A 17,276-nucleotide genomic window follows, 5' to 3' on the forward strand; every position below is an offset into this window, starting at 1 on the left:
AAACAAACCTGAAGGACAGGTGAGTTTAGAAAAAGCACATTGTTTTTCCTGTCACACGAAATTGCTTACAGTCACACTTTAATTATAATAAAAAGACGCCTAAGAATATAGTAAAATATAAAGACTATTAGATTTTAGAAGAACATATGACATATTTCATTACAACTCAAATTCCTTTCATTTGAAATAGAACCAACTTTTGGAGATTTCTGGGTAATGTTGCAGGAGGGGTAGTTGCATGTGCTGTCGCCATGTAAATCTGAGCTTGCTAAATTGCTTATTTCTCCCTAATACCCACTCAGAAAGTATGGGTTGAGTTCCTAGAAGCTTATCATCCATGCACATGAGTAGGAAAAAAACAATGGCAGAGATTGGCAGGGTTTTTAGATGTCATATCTTATTTTAAGAAATCTGAAAATGATGAGTTGCATTGATATTGAAGTTATAAAAATATAGACTAGCGCTGAACTAAACAATACCATCAGTGACAGTGTCACAAATGACAGAGCAAAATGTTACACAGCAGCGAGTCCACAGGAGGAGCCAGAACTGAGCTGAGATGCCTTGCTTTGGTCAGGTGAGGTCTGGAGAAGGAAAGTAAGGAGCCCCTAAAAAATAAAAATGGAAGGGACTAGAGCTTGAGATCTGCATCCAGTACATCACAGACGCCACCTTGGATGAGGAGCCGAGGAGCCCCCTGGCCACCACGAGCCCTCAGACAGCAACCCACCACATTCCCGGAGACCGAGACGAGGGTGGAGGCAGAAATCAGTGGAAAAGATTAGATTGAGAAACCCACTGTGAGACAGAACAGCAGGTTGGGGTGGCTCAGAAGGGGGGTGGCTGGCGCCGGGCTGGGAAGAGGACCCCATGAGGCGCAGTGTGGAGGAGCTGGGGCCGAGCTCCAGCGTGGATGTGAGCCTGCCCCCAGCTCCTGCTGGTTCTACAGAAGCACTCGCCTGGTCTCCAGGCACCCCGAGAGAAGGGACAGCCGTGCGGTGACGGTGGCACTGGGTTGCAGAGCTCGCTTACCAAGGCCAGCGAACTCTCCGGGTAAAGCATCAACCGGGAGCAGTGGAAGAGGTAACCACAATACACCCACATTATTCTAACTGAGCCCTGTGGGAGGAGCTTTCTAATACATAATTAGAAATAAGGGCGCAGAGGCAGTTGTCCCAGGACGAGGGCACAGGAGAGATCCACGGCTCCTAGAAGCTCAGTTTGATGAAAACATGAAATGGCTTCTTGAAATTTTTGAATGAAGGGTGAACATTAGAAAAGACACCATGAAGAAGCACGAGGCCCAGGACTGCAAGGCTGGCGTCAGAAAGAGGAGGATACCAAATGCATAGCTTTCTCTAGGGCGGTCCTGTGGCCGGTGTCCCCTGACCCTCAGGAAAAAGCAAGGCAGAATGAGCATGGGCCCCTATGGGAATAACTGAATGAATCATTTAATCTTATAGTAGTATAAAAATGAAAGGAGCTTATCAAAATTCAGAATAAAACATGAAGCTTGCAAATCCCTCCATTTGTGACCCTTAAAACGCATGCATTGGGCCAGGCGCGGTGGCTCACGCCTATAATCACTGCACTTTGGGAAGCCAAGGCAGGCGTATCACTTGAGGTCAGGAGTTTGAGAACAGCCTGGCCAACATGGTGAAACCCTGTCTCTACTAAAAATACAAAATTAGCTAGGCGTGGTGGTGCACGCCTGTGATCCCAGCTACTCAGGAGGCTGAAGCAGGAGAATCGCTTGAACCCAGAAAGTGGAGATCGCAGTGAGCCAAGATGGTGCTATTGCACTCCAGCCTGGGCAACAAGAGTGAAACTCTATCTCAAAAAAAAAAAAAAAAGTGCATGCGTCAGAAGAAGCAGAAGCACCCACCGTCCCCGTCAATGTCCACGGAGCAGGCGTCACCCTCTCCGTTGTTGTCTGTGTCGATCTGGGCAGGGTTGTGCACGTAAGGGCAGTTGTCACAGCGGTCCCCAACCTCATCCTTGTCATAGTCAGCCTGGCGGGGATTGAAGAGGAGCTGGCAGTTGTCCTGGAAAACCAAGAAAGGGAAGCCTTTAACAAAGATCATAGGAATGTGTGTTGGGCCGTTTAGCACTTGTAAGTTATGTACTCAAAGTTGATGAAAATCAATATAGAAATCAAACAAACACAAAAGCCAGTTAGGGCTGGACGGTGACTCACACCTTTAGCCACAGCTGGGTGCTGTGGCTCACACCTGTAATCCCAGCATTTCAAAAAGCCAGTTAGGGCCGGGCGAGGGGGCTCACACCTTTAATCCCAGCACTATGGGAGGCTGAGGCGGGCAGATCACCTGAGGTCAGGAGTTCAAGACCAGGGCCGGGTGCAGTGGCTCACACCTTTAATCCCAGTACTTTAAAAAGCCAGTTAGGGCCAGGCACAGTGGCTCACATCTTTAGTCCCAGCACTTTGAGAGGCCGAGGCAGGCGGATCACCTGAGGTCAGGAGTTCGAGACCTGCCTGGCCAACATGATGAAACCCCATCTCTACTAAAAATACAAATATGAGCCAGGCGTGGTGGTGTGCGCCTGTAATCCCAGTTACTCAGGAGACTGAGGCAGGAGAATTGCTTGAACCCGGAAGGTGGAGATTGCAGTGAGCCAAGATCATGCCATTGCACTCCAGCCCGGGCAACAAAAAAAAAAGCCCTTGCCACTTTTTCAATATCAAATCATTTTATCATTATTTATGCATCTGTCTTTTGTTGAAAATTTGGAGATTGCTAAGGCAAAAATGGTACATCATACACTTCATGGTGAGGAGAGATATGTAAATATCAAATAAATGAATGGATTAGTGAGTCAGTCTCCCATCAAAGTCAGATGTAAGAAAGCAGTGAGTAAAAACTTGATCTATTCTTGCTAGAGCTATTTTGTGTACAAATACGTTAAACCATTTGTGTTTGCAGCAATTTTCTCAGAAAAATGGTAATATTTTAAATGTTGCCGTAAAGGCAAGTCTGTCACTCATGGTGGTGTCAGCCTTGCCCATCGCTGGCGCCTCAGCAGAAGGACAGGAGGTCTTCTATTTTTGTGCAGTTAAAATAGAAAAGATTATTCAAAACATTTCCGGCAGCACACCCTGGGCAGCCCCATGCACTGAGGTAAAATCCGCTTTTGCAAACGACTAACTTTATAGTGACCTTTGGGAACTGCTTATGCACAAACGCTTGCAGGACAATGGCAGTTATGTTGACAAGGGCTGTTTGTTATAAAGCGACCTCCCGTGGACCTCGCTGCTCCTGGAACCCAGGGCAGGTGCGCGGCACAAGCCGCTCCTACCTTCTCATCGGTCACCTACCTTCTCATCGGTCACCTACCTTCTCATCGGTCACCTACCTTCTCATCGGTCACACCGTCATTGTCGTCGTCGTCATCACAGGCATCGCCAATCCCGTCCTTGTCAAAGTCTTCCTGCCCAGAATTTGGCAGATGGGGGCAGTTATCCTGCAATTAGAGAAGGAAGAATACTTGGAAAAACATTTAGGAAAGCGCCTCTTTCAGGAATGCAGGTGAAATGAAACCAGCTTGGCGCTGAGGAAGGAAGCATGCCCCGTCTGTCCCCGATCTCAAGCGGGAGCTCAGAGAGGAGCCAGGAGGCCAGAGGCGCATGAATTTCTTCTCAACTCCTGCCCTGGAAATTATGTCACCACTACTCACGAGGGAGACAAAAGGAACTTGGGTTCGGAGCCCAGAATCCCAGTGAGGTTGCCAAACAACTGCAGAAACAAGAAGAGAATGACAAGGTATTGCTCTGAGAGAACATGGGAGAGAAAAGAGGCTTTAGTGGTGCTTTCCTTCCCACAGACTTCAGCTCATAAATCAAAATGTCGAAGCTTATAAAAGTTTAACCCTCACCAGCCAAAAGATCTCAAAGAAAAGAGTCTTTCAAATATGTATGTGATATGTTCAGAAACCAGGGCTGAGAACTTGAAATTATCTGCTAACTCAGCTCTTCACAGTGAGTGGGTAATGCATGTAATTGGGTAAAAAACTCCTTTCATTTCAGTCCAATTATACCATCAGTTAAAGCTGAGCTGTGCAGACACTAACAACTCAAGGGAATTGGAAATCCAGTAAAAGGTAGAGAGTAGAGCGTCCGTTTCAGTTTCATGAACACGTGTACAAGAGCCCCAAGGGGTGTGTCCTCCCCGTGGCTCAAAGTGCATCACTCGTTGAATCAGAAGACAGAACCTGGGGTCTTGTGCTGGAGCCAGAGTTTCAGCACTTACAGATTAAGAAAGGAGAGCATGTTGCTTGTCATGGAGGACACGGATCCCAAATGGGGACCCCTGGCAATGGGGAAGATCCAGCACCTGTGTGTCGGGTTAATATAGGAATGGGCACAGGGGTCCCTTGTCAAGTCTCACTTTTAAATCCTTTTTGTGTATGTGTGTGTGTGTGTGTATATATATATATATATAACTTTGTAAATTATGTACCATTTTCAAAGTTATTAAATTTCCATCTAAAATTCCACAATGATGGAAAGAATAATCAGGATATCTTCTAGCAGCACGGACTCAGCTGCAGCTGACCTTCTGAAATCAGGGGCTTCAGGAAGGGTAGGCTGGGTAACCAAGGGATGTAACATAGGTTAGGATCAGTGCCTCATTGATTTTAAAACATATTTATATTTTGTTTCAGTCAGTATTTGCCATCTTTAATCAAGAGGGACCGAAAGAGAAAATTAACACAAAATTCACAGGAATGATTAAATATTAAATAAATGAATATATTTATATTTTCAAATGATATTTTGTGTCAGTTTGTGGCATTTCCATGTCTGATTTTCTTAAGGCATAAAACTGCACTAAAACATTTTGGGGCACCCTGTGCGGTGGACTGAGTGGTGGTCCCCACAATGGATGTCCACGTCCTAGTGTCTGGAGCCCGGGGATGTCACCTGATATGGCTGAAGTGAATTTCATCTTATATGGTAACAAGTGTAATTAGATTAAGGACCTTGAACAGAGAGGCTCATCCTGGATTATCTGGGTGGGCCCTAAATACAACCACAAGTGTTCTTATCAAACAGAGGCAGAGGAAGTTTGGGGAGAGAAAGGCACTGGAGAAAGTGGTGTGAAGCAGACCAGAGGTCAGGGTGATGCAGCCACCAGCGCCAGAAGCCCAGCGACGCCTGAGCCAGAGAAGCTGGGAGAAGCAGAGGGAGCATGGCCCCGCTAGCACCTTGACGTTGTGTTTCTGGCCTCCAGAGCTGTGAGATAACAGATTTTTGTTTTTCTGAGCCTCCCGGGCCGTGGTGTTCGTTCCAGCGGCCACAGGAAAGCGGTCCAGCCTGTGATGGGCCCCGAAGGAGCTCCTTCTTCCAGCCAGCTGAGCAGCTCCTTATACTGCAACACGCTTGGGCTTTGGGAAGAAAACCATGTCCTAACTCTTTCCAAATGACATAGCCTGGCCAGACCTGCCTGAGACACAATGGCCTCTGCACAGCCTGGAGCCGAGCGTGGAGCCGGCATCCTCCCTCTGCTCAGTTTCAGGTGTTACGATGCGCGCAATTGCAAATACGGGCCGACGCGCCTGCGGTTCTCTGTGCCCAGCAGTGGGCGGCGCCAGAGTGTGGCTGTGTCCACTAAGGACCCCCAGAAAGGGGACCGGGGGGGATGCATTCAACCTGGTGATCAGGCAAGAGGCCTGAGAGACGCTCCCTCCAAATTTGCCGTGCTTCCAAATTCCCTGTGCTCCCCCTGCCCCCCGTCGACGTAGCGTCCCTGGCGCCAGGAGGAGGGCTGACCGCCGTGGCCCTGTGTGCCCTGCGAGCCCCGCGTCTCACCTTGATGCAGTGGTAGGTGGCGTTGGTGGCGCAGACCAGGTTGAGGTTGGGCCAGCCATCCAGGTCCGAGTCCTCCCCGCAGATGAGCCCGTCGCCCGCGTAGCCTGTCTGGCACTCACACTTGTACATGGGGTCGCTGAAGTGGCCCAGGTAGATGCACTCCGCGTGCTTGTGGCAGTTGTGTGTCTTGTCCTTGCATGGGTTTTCGGGCTCACACACCTACGGGGAGAAGGGCTGCGTGGTTAGCGACAGGCAGGACGATGGCTCCGGAGGCGTCGAGGGGGGGCGTTGGGCACCGCAGCCCCCAGCAGGTCCGGTCCCAGGCAGACCCAAGTCCTGAAGTGGGAAGGGCTTTCTAGACGTGCTCTTAGGTGACGTTCGTTCCTGAGGCTCTGTGAGTGACTCAGCCATCGTTTCTGAGCCTCGGCTGCAGCTCACCAAGGGATGCCGCTAACAGCGGAGAGGTTGCGGCCTGACCCTCACAGGCCCCGCCTGAGCACAGCCCCACACCCCGCGCGGAGAGGAGCGGCCGAGCCGTGCAGGTGCTCAGCTTCCCCGGGCCAGCGCCTCCCAGGTCTCTCCTGGGCCACGCCACCCCTTCTCTCCTTTCTCCTGCTTCTTTTCTGAACTCATCTGATTTTTCCAAAGCCTCGCGCAACACACAGGGAAGGCCGGCCTCGCGTACTTGCTTTTCCGTCTTGGCTGCTTCCAGGCCGACCCCGACGGGCTGGCTCCCTCTGTATCGGGGTGGGCAGGGCAGGCAGTGGAAACCCGGCTGAGTGTTGACACAGCGAGGCACCTTGCTGGTGGAGAAGCAGACGTCGGGGACCAGGGCACACTGCGGGGACAAGCAGACATGAGAGGCCGCTCCCGACCTCCAGGGCGCCCACAGCCCAGCACGGGGTCACCCACCTCGTCCAGGTCCTCACAGTGGGTGCCATTGCCCAAGAAGCCCACAGGGCAGGAGCCGCATGACCAGGACCCATCGGGGAAGCTGCTGCACGGGGCTCCCGGGAAGCAGGGGTTGGATAAACAGCCGTCTGGGTGGGAGAAGGCGGAGCAGAGTTCACCGCCCACCCTGCGCAGCACAGAAGGAAGCCCGCCCTGTGTGCCGTCAGACACTCTGGGATGTCTTTGTCATCAAATTCTGTCATCAAGAATACTCTGCTGCGATTCTGGATGATCATCAAGAGGCATCACCTCCAAGATTACACTGCTCAGGTGGACGCAGTGCAGCGGGTTGCAGAAGCATGTGCACGTGATGACTACAGCCACGGGCCACACCACACAACTACCCACACGCCACCTCCCAGAACACACAACTGCCTACGCGCCATGTTCCACAACACACGACTACATGCCAGGTGCCACACCACAAACCTACCTACGCGCCACGTTCCGGACCACACAACTACCCATATGCCACCTTCCACACCACACAACTACCTACACACCACGTTCCAGACCATACAACTACCACGTGCCACCTTCCAGACCACACAACTGCCCATGCACCACCTTCCACAACACATAACTACACCCCAGGTGCCACACCACACAACTACCTATGTACGACGTTCCAGACCACACAACTACCCATGCGCCACCTTCCACACTACACAACTACCTACATACCATGTTCCAGACCACACAACTACCATGTGCCACATTCCAGACCACACAACTGCCCACACACCACCTTCCACAACACACAACTGCCTACACGCCAGGTGCTATACCACACAACTACCTACATGCCACATTCAAGACCACACAACTACCCATGTACCATGTTCCAGACCACACAACTGCCCACACAGCACCTTCTACAACACATAACTACACACAAGGTGACACACCACACTGCTACCTACATGCCATGTTCCAGACCACACAACTGCCATGTGTCACATTTCACACCACACCGCTGCCCACGCACCATGTTCCACACCACACGACAACCTACATACCATGTTTCACAACACATAGCTACTCACATGCCACATTTCACACTACACAACTACATATTCCAGACCACACATCTACCCATGTGCCACATTCAACACTGCACAGCTACCCACATGCCGTGTTTCACACTGCACAACCTATATGCCCTGCTCCAGACCATACAACTATTTACATGCCATGTTTCACACCACATAACTACCCACATGCCACTTTCCACACTGAACAACAACCTACGTGCCGTGTTCCAGACCATACCACCACCCATACGCCACATTCCAGATTGTGCAAATACCCATGTGCCACGTTCCACACCACACAACCACCCACGTGCCACCTTCCACACAACTACCTACATACCACATTCCAGACCACGCAACTACCCACATGCCATGTTCTACACTGAACAACTACCTACGTGCTATGTTCCAGACCATACAACTACCCAGATGCCACATTCCAGACCACACAACTATCCATGTGCCACATTCCACACCATGCAACTACCCACACACCATGTTCCATACCACATAACTATCTACATGCTACGTTCCCAGCCACACAACTACCCACATGCCACAGTCCACACCACACAACTACCCACACACCACATACCACACCACACAACTGCCCACATTCCACAGGCCACACCACCCAACTACCCACATTCCACAGGCCACGCCACACAACTACCCACATTCCACAGGCCACACCACACAATTACCCACACACCACATTCCACACCACACGACTACCCACATTCTACAGGCCACACCACACACCTACCCACATTCCACAGGCCACACCACTTGGCATCTTTTTTGTTTTTACGTTAGAAATACAGGAGGACTGAAACACAGATGTTAAAAGCAGTTATCTTTGCATGTGCAACTAAAATTGATTTTTCTTTTCTGTGTTTTTCATCTAGTTTCCCAAAGTGTTTGTGTTTTCATCAGAATGGAAGCCCGGGTTTCAGCGCCCCCGCTTCCACCCCTCACTCACCCACGGGGCAGCTCCTCTTGTTGCACATCTGGCGCTCCTGCACATCCCCCACGCAGGCCTTCCCTCCGTACTGAGGATCAGGGCTGTTGCAGACCCGGGTGCGCTCCCGGATCCCACCGGCACAGGTGACAGTGCAGGCCGACCACGGGGACCAGGGGCTCCAGCGGCCGTCGACTGCGGGGAAAGCCAACCGGGGGGAGCTCAGAGCAAGGCCCAGGGTGGAGAATGTGAGTTGGCCGAGTGAGAGGGAAGAGCAAGTGGGACGTGGTGTTCCCTATGCAGCCCCACATACTGGTTTCTCCCCAGGTTGGCTGACTTCAGGTCAGAGCGTGATTGCACCACTACGCCTGCTGCAATGGTGGATTCCGGGAGTGGTGCAGATGACAGTGTTTCCAATGGCTTTGCTGCGATCTCTTGGCCTCCAGAAGACAAATCACACCACCTCTTCTTTTTAATAGAATAATTTTTTAATACAGAGGGTCTCGCTATGTTGCCCAGGCTGCTCTCAAACTCCTGGCCTCACCAATCCTCCTGCCTCAGCCTCCCACAGTACTGGGATTACAGGCGTGAGCCACTGTGCCCGGCCCCACACCACCATTTACACCGAGAAGCTCAGAGCTTCTCACCAAGTGTCCCTCTGCCATGGAGGGTGGCCTCAACTCAGAAGCCTGGTGTGACACCGAATGTCCTCATAAGCAGTTTCCATGAGGCGTGAGCACGGCTGAAGGCAATCCCTGCACACCCTCTTTTTCTCAGCACGTCCACGCACTTCCTGAGCCAGGCCTCCCTGGGGAAGCCCTCGATGCTTTGGGCCAAGTGCTCTGTAACTCACACCCTAGTCTGCACAGATGCAGTGAAACACTATTTCAGAGAAACACAGTTCTGTGCATCTGCGGCATCCTCTGTCCACACTCACTACTCAGTCCAAACTCACTCCCCGTCCACACTTACTCCCCATCCACACTCACTCCCCCGTCCACACTCACTGTACGTCCACACTCACTGCCCATCCACACTCACTCCCCATCCACATTCACTCCATCCACATTCACTCCATCAACACTCACTCACTTCTGCCCACACTCACTCCCCATCCACTCACTCCATCCACACTCACTCACTTCCATCCACACTCACTGCCCATCCACACTCACTCCCCATCCACATTCACTCCATCGACACTCACTCACTTCTGCCCACACTCACTGCCATCCACACTCACTCTCCATCCACACTCACTCTCCCATCCACACTGACTCCCATCCACACTCACTCCCATGACAGAGCTGCAGTGCTGGCTCATTCTTCCTTTAATTACAGTCTGTCCTGAAGCGGAGTGAAACGGGGCTATCTCAGAGGAGGTTTGCGCTGAGCACAGGTGAGCAGAATTAATCACAAAGGATGGGTTAATTGCCTAGCCAGGCCCGGGATGGCAGCCCCCTTTGCTGCTCGGCTGGGCTGAGCTGGAACAGGCCCCGACACCCCAGGTCCCGGCTCGAGCTGTGGTTGCCCACTGTGAGCCGCCTGCGAACCCACCCACCCAGGGCCCCGCCTTCACCGTACTTACTTGGGCATGGGGCGCCCTGGCAGGCTTTGGTCTCCCGGCCACTCCCTTTGCAATTCTTGCCCCCCATCTGGGGCACTGGGGAGTTGCAGAGACGGATGCGTGTGATATTGCCAACTCCACAGGTCACAGAGCATGAAGACCAAGGTGACCAGTGGCTCCAGCCGCCGTCCTGCCGGACTAACACAAGAAGCACAGAGAGATCAGGCTGTGCCGCCTAGAGGAGCATTTGCCTGTAAGCCGTGTGCCTTATTAACTGAGGAGCATCTCACAGCTGCTGACGAGAGGGAAGGAGAACTCCTCCCACCAGCTGGGAGAAAGAGCCTCACCTGGCCAGAATCCTTGCACAGGCCCAGCACCTCCTGAGGCAGCTCTGTCCCTTGCACAGGCCCAGCCCCTCCTGAGGGCAGCTCTGTCCCTTGCAAAGGTCGCGATGGCTGAGAGAAACCCGGTCCCACCCCCACAGGCATGCAGGTGTCACATGCCGGACACTCACTGCGGGTGTCACACTTGCTCAGGCTGCAAGCCCGTGTCTGGATGGAGGGCCCCAAGCAGGTGTTGCTGGTGACGTCACAGGACCGGCCTCTCTGCTGGGTCCCAGAGCCACACGTCACGGAGCACTCGGTCCACTCTGCCCATGGAGACCAGCCCTCCTCACCGTCCACTGCTGCCAGAGGAAGCAAACACAGCGGCATCAGGCCCTGCCTCACAGATGTGCCACAGAACAGAACAGGCACAGGGCAGCTGGCGTGGGGCCACAGTTCATGCATCCAGAAGTCTGAGGAGCCACTGCCTGGCTGGGGCAGGTGGACATCCCAGTGGCTGGGCCGTGGCTCCGTGGGACCCAAGTTTGTGACCTGCATAGGAGTTCAGGGACTGCCTTTCAAGAGAAGAGCAAAAACGCATTTCTGGGTCTATTGTTGGGTGTTGAGGGGAGCTAAATCCATGTGTGTCCAGGAAAGCCTTTTAATTGATTTGATAAAATAGCTTGCTAAAGACAGTGTTGAATCTTTTCTACATGAGGTTTCATTAAAGTTACAAAGATTTAACGGATTTCCATTTAACCTCTGTTTGCTAATTTACATGATGTAGTGAAACATTTCAATTATTGGTGAAAATTACAGGTCACTTATTTCCAAGTAAACTGAAACAAGCTAATAGAAAGGAGATTCCCTATAAAGAAATTCTTCATAGGTAATTACAGCCCCTAAATGGGAGGAAAGAGCAACCTGACGCAAGAAACCATTCCTGTAAGGAGAGAAGCCCAGCGAATGCGCCATGACTCAGTGTTCTGGAAAGCAGGGAAACGAAAGAAAAGAAAAATGGCCAAGGAGGTCTTTTCCTGGTCATGATGCTCCTGATAACATAAAATGTCTCCTTCTAGTCTAATGTGGGCCCTTTGATTATCAAGATTATATTTTTATGCTTTGCCAGGAGCAATCTGACTTTGTGAATACCTAACAGGCACTTTTACGCATATTGAATTGTTGAGGTTTTAATTATAAGACTAACTGTATAGGGGATACATTCTCTGCATTTTACAGGCAATAAATTTGAAACTCAGAAAAACCCCATTTTATTCAAAATCACAGAGTGGCAGAGCGTGAGCTCTGAGCCCCTTCATTCTCTGTCCACATCAGAGGTTAAGGTGTCCTGATGATGACACAGCTCTGGGGCAACAGGGACATTCTGGGAATGTTTGGGGGATGGTGACTAGTTTAGTTTGGGAGAAGCGTTGCCTGATCTTAGTGCAGCAGCAACTCGGGGTGTGGACCTGAAGCACCTTGCCAGTGGCATGGCACTGGGGAGCCACGGATGGCTCAGGAGCTCTGGGTGGGGTCAGCAGAGCTAACTTGGGAAGGGAACTCGGGGCAGGGGTGGGAGGCAGCACAGAGACCTAAGGGCAGCGTTGGGGCCAACTCAGTCTCTGAACGTGCACTGAGTTTCCAGGGTGGCCCGGGAGCCCCCAGGGTGTCCACACGTGGTTCCTCTCCATCTCAGGTTCTGTTCCTTGGAATGTATTTCTATCACTTAGAACATATTCTTCGGGTAACAGTCTTTGGTTTTTGTTTGTCTCATTTTCTATTGTTCTTTTCCAGGAGTGTGTGTACAGTGATCGCTTGCTGCCATAACACAGTCACAGATCCACGTGTGTTCTCTGACGCTCAGCTGGGGCTCCATTGGGGTCTGCTCTGGGCTCACCTGTGTGACCACTGGGCTCAGCTTCCTCATCTGAGAAGCATCAGGACTGGCCTTCCCACCCCCGCGTTCCTAGGGCTTCCACACTCTTTTCTGGCCACGAGTCAGTCCTCAGTGGATGGCCAGTGGCGTGGGGTGGCCCTCTGATTCTCTCACCTGTACTCAGGGGGCTGAACTTCACTCTTCTCCACCAAAACCAACCAATGAATAAATAAACAAACAAGCATGGAATTCCTAAAAATGCAGGATGCGCTCGCCGGCTGGCAGTACTCACAGTGGAGGCAGGAAGGGCAGCATTCGCCTTCCACGAAGGACGGGCTGGCGCAGGTTGCAGGCGGGCAGGTGATTTGGTGGCAAATGGTTTTAAATTTCTACAAGTGAAGAAAGGCATGCATGGAACACTCATTTAAAAGGAGGGGACATTGGTACAAGGGCTGAGACTAGAAGGGGTCGACAGAATGGCTGAATGTTTTCCATCCTACGGACCGTACGTTATAGAGATGTGAAAATAAGGGCATCTTTTTCTCCCATTAGTGCTGACAGCCTAACAAGAACAGGCCCCCAGATGGCTCTTTGCATCCATTCCATTCCTTTCTCCCTTCACTGAGCAGCAAGGATGCAACAGAGAGCTCCATGCTTCCTGGAAAGAGGGAAGAGAAGATGGGCAGCAGGAACTCCTGTTATCTAAGGTAATGCTGAGGCCATTGTCAGCAGAAATAGAGTAACATTAAAAGCTAAATTGTCTGTAAGACTTTAGGCAGTGGCTTGTATTTCCCCCAAATGTTTCTGCTGAGCCTCAGGCTCTGTCGGAACTGGATGGAATTAAATGCAGGGTCCAGGGCCATGTCTGGCTTCTCTGTTCCTCCTGTTTCTAACCAACTGGTGACGCTGGCCAGGTTGCTCCCCCTCTCTGGGCTCTGGTTCTTTATGTGCAAACAAAGAGGTGGATTCAAGTCATAAATATGGTTCCTGACCCTTCTGTGATTCTTACACTGAAACTTCCTCATATAGCTGAACAGGTTTCACAGAGCACTGAACGCTGGCATTTCCAGGCAGTCAAGCTCTGCCGAATGTCCAGTGGTGGCCCCTTCCCCCAAGAGCCGTGTTCTGGGGCCTCACCTTGCAGGTACACGTGGTGCAGCTGTCCACCACCCACGTTTCATTTTCCGCAAAGAACCGGCCATCCTGCCAGCAAGCTGACATGTTCCTTGTCTTAGGAGGGCCACCAACGAGCTCCCAGAGAAACTGGTTATCATTCGACTAGAAAATCAAGTGAAACATTTAAGTATAGACAATAATACAACGTATTTCATCATCATGCTTGTGGGTAAAAAAGTTCCTCCTTCATTAAAAAGCTCTAAAGTCAAGTAAGACTTGACTCATCCCTGGGAGGAAGTTCCGGAAGCTGCCCTCCATCCTCACGGGGCTTTCTGAGCCACAGCTTTGTCACTGCCTGGGCTTCTGGGGCTCCCCATCCACCTGCCTTCCCGGGGAGCGGGAATCGCGCGGCTCACATCACACCTGGGCCACTGCAGAGCAACGCTGGGGCTTCTTCGACTGGGGACACCAGGTAAGACTGGGGTGGGAACAAGGTCCCCAGGCAGCAGCCATAACGACAGACAGGGATACAGCCAAGTTCCTGCCCTCGCCGCCCTCCCTGCCCCAGGCTCCTGCCCTCGCCGCCCTCCCTACCCGGGGCTCCATCTCCTGGCATCATTTACTTCATGTCCTCTGGGTACGAGTGACAGTCAGCGTCACTGCGCCCTGGTTAGCCATGTGGACATCGTGGGGCACCACGGCCCAGAGCACCTCATTATGTTCAATCCCTTTCTCTAAACTGCAAGCTGCCCGTCCTGAGCCCCGCAGGCATCCCCCTCTCTTCCTGGCCACGCTGTGCTGCTCAAACCCATTTCACTCCTGCCAGCCTCACAGGAACTTCCCATCCTGCCTCTTCAGCTACTGCAACATGCAGTCCTTTATTAAAAGTATTTTCCTCCGCAGGGGTGTGTGTGTGTGCGTGCGTGCGTGCGTGTGTGTGTGTACACTTGTACCTATAGATTTACCGAGTGTGTGTGTGTGTGTGTACACTTGTACCTATAGATTTACCGAGGAGGTACATTTCCCAAAATTAAGAATTTATTTTGGAGACTGTGCCCGGGACCGTTTTCCTTGGGAATACTTCCCAAGATCTACCCGACTTCCCTCTAAGCATGCTGAATATTGAGCACGGATCCCGGGGAGCCTGGCAGACACCTCCCCTGTGAACTGTGGGTTTCACATCGAGCACCAGGCGCTGCCAGGCCAGGGAATGTTGAGACCTGCCGAGATGGGCCAGCGGCGGAGCTGCCCATGCCCTGTGAGCCCCGCAGCCCCCGCGTGGGTACCCACCACTCTCTTGAGGTTCTCGCTGAGCTGGTTCACGAGGACGTGGAGCCCCGAGAGCTCCTGGACCATGTTTCCCAGCTCCTCGCAGGAGCGTTCGCACACCTCCGGCCTCCTCTCCGCGCTGGGGCCCACGTACTCGGTGGTGACGTGCGGACCCAGGCGCAGCGTCTCCGTGTTCTCACTGATGGCGTTGATCTCAGCTGAGGGGAAGCACAGAAGGGCCGTGAGCGTCACGGAGGACAGGGCCGGCAGCAGAGGCCGGGAACTCAGGGAGGACGACCCGCCCCGGCTCCCAGAGCGGCCTGGTGCTGGGCGACACCAGGAACGGCAGGGACAGCGGCTGTTTCCCACGCTGCCGCACCTCACAGAAGGAGCAGAGCAGCGGTTAGCTCAGGAGTGGGAGACGCATCAGTACAGGAGAGGCCCGCACTGTCCAAATGCAGAAGCAGCAGCGGCCACGCGTGTCACTCAGACCCAGGTCCCCTCTTTCCAAAGCGTCTGACCACAAATCTGCTTCTGGAACAACACATCCCCCATATGTTCTGACGGCTCCTCTCGACTCTTCATCCTTTTTTTTTCACCCCCAAACACCCTTTCTTATGGCTCCTTGCTCTGCTTTAAAGAAAATTCACTCATCCTCTTGCTCAAATAGCCGATCCCCTCAAGACTGTGCCTTGCTCGTCCTGGCCTTCCCACTTTCCCACCTTCCCCCCTTCCCCCCTTCCCACTTTCCCCCCTTCCCCCCTTCCCACCGCTCCCCCTTCCCCCCTTCCCCCCTTCCCCCTTCCCCTCTTCCCCCTTCCCCCCTTCCCCCCTCCCCCCTTCCCCCTTCCCCCCTTCCCACCGCTCCCACTTTCCCCCCTTCCCCCCTTCCCCCCTTACCACCGCTCCCACTTTCCCCCCTTCCCCCTTCCCCCTTCCCCCTTCCCCCCTTCCCCCCTTCCCCCCTTCCCACTTTCCCACTTTCCCACCTTCCCCCCTTTCCCCCTTCCCCCTTCCCACTTTCCCCCCTTCCCCCCTTCCCCCCTTCCCCCCTTCCCCCCTTCCCCCTTCCCCCTTCCCCCCTTCCCACCTTCCCCCTTCCCCCCTTCCCACCTTCCCCCCTTCCCCCCTTCCCACCGCTCTTACCTTCCCACCTTCCCACCTTCCCCCCTTCCCCCCTTCCCACCACTCCCACCGCTCTCACCTTCCCCCCTTTCCCCCTTCCCCTTTCCCCCCTTCCCCCCTTCCCCCTTCCCCCCTTCCCACCTTCCCCCCTTCCCACCTTCCCCCCTTCCCACCACTACCACCGCTCTCACCTTCCCACCTTCCCCCTTCCCACCTTCCCCCCTTCCCACCACTCCCACTGCTCTCACCTTCCCCCCTTCCCCCCTTCCCCCTTCCCCCCTTCCCCCCTTCCTACCGCTTCCACCTTCCCACCTTCCCCCCTTCCCCCCTTCCCCTCTTCCCACCTTCCCCCCTTCCTACCGCTCCCACTGCTCTCACCTTCCCGCCTTCCCACCTTCCCCCCTTCCCACCTTCCCCCCTTCCCACCTTCCCCCCTTCCCACTGCTCCCACTGCTCTCACCTTCCCCCCTTCCCCCCTTCCCACCTTCCCCCCTTCCCCCCTTCCCCTCTTCCCACCTTCCCCCCTTCCTACCACTCCCACCGCTCTCACCTTCCCCCCTTCCCACCTTCCCCCCTTCCCACCGCTCCCACGGCTCTCACCTTCCCCCCTTCCCCCCTTCCCACCTTCCCACCTTCCCACCTTCCCACCTTCCCACGGCTCCCACCTTCCCACCTTCCCACCACTCCCTCTGAAGCCCTAGATCCTGGGACCTGGGTGGGTATCACATGTAATTTACAAATTGACCTGAGGCAAGTCAGGGACGGAGGCGGGGTCCAGTCCTCAGGTCAGCAGGGCCTGCATGGATGCAGCTGGGGCCCAGGCTCTAGGTCGGAGCACACCTCACCCCCATCTAGGACCCCGCTCCTTCTCAGGGGTGAGGATCCCATCTTTGAAATGCCTGACTTCTCTCAGACAGTCCATTATTGAGGAATGACTTAGACATTTTACAGCACTGTCAGGCATTCCATGATCGAGTTTTTATCACTTGGTTATAAACTGTGCTGCAATTCACACTAAGCTCAGAAGCTTCCCCTCGGATTCATGATGCCCATAACCATGTACAATCAGGTCAATATCAACGTATTAATGGAGACAAAGAAACCACCCTGAGTGGATTTTACCCAGCACACTGATCTTTAACTAACCTAGGGTATTTGGTTTTCATTCCTTTAAAAGTTAAACAAAAGACCGCATATATCTTTGCTTCTGCTCTGGCTCTGACAGGA

At 53.1% G+C, this 17,276-nt stretch overlaps 1 protein-coding gene across 3 annotated transcripts in view; it reads right to left on the bottom strand.

Moving 5' to 3' along the window:
• The window catches only part of THBS2 (thrombospondin 2), a 37,914-nt gene that overhangs the window by 10,369 nt on the left and 10,269 nt on the right, over positions 1-17,276 (bottom strand). The window contains exons 5-15 of one of the 3 annotated variants that reach the window (XM_055269692.2): positions 14,946-15,142; positions 13,677-13,817; positions 12,832-12,928; positions 10,855-11,025; positions 10,362-10,538; positions 8,795-8,968; positions 6,740-6,867; positions 6,513-6,665; positions 5,828-6,046; positions 3,373-3,480; positions 1,886-2,045 (exon numbers count right to left, since the gene is read on the bottom strand). In XM_055269692.2, the coding sequence (XP_055125667.2) occupies positions 1,886-2,045; positions 3,373-3,480; positions 5,828-6,046; positions 6,513-6,665; positions 6,740-6,867; positions 8,795-8,968; positions 10,362-10,538; positions 10,855-11,025; positions 12,832-12,928; positions 13,677-13,817; positions 14,946-15,142 (1,725 nt within the window). Of the gene's footprint in view, positions 1-1,885; positions 2,046-3,372; positions 3,481-4,669; positions 5,252-5,827; positions 6,047-6,512; positions 6,666-6,739; positions 6,868-8,794; positions 8,969-10,361; positions 10,539-10,854; positions 11,026-12,831; positions 12,929-13,676; positions 13,818-14,945; positions 15,143-17,276 lie in introns of those variants that run through there. The other 2 variants (XM_055269693.2, XM_055269695.2) reach the window with 2 other exon arrangements.

This window comes from Symphalangus syndactylus, chromosome 2 (assembly GCF_028878055.3).
Source record: "Symphalangus syndactylus isolate Jambi chromosome 2, NHGRI_mSymSyn1-v2.1_pri, whole genome shotgun sequence".
Lineage (NCBI taxonomy): Eukaryota > Metazoa > Chordata > Mammalia > Primates > Hylobatidae > Symphalangus > Symphalangus syndactylus.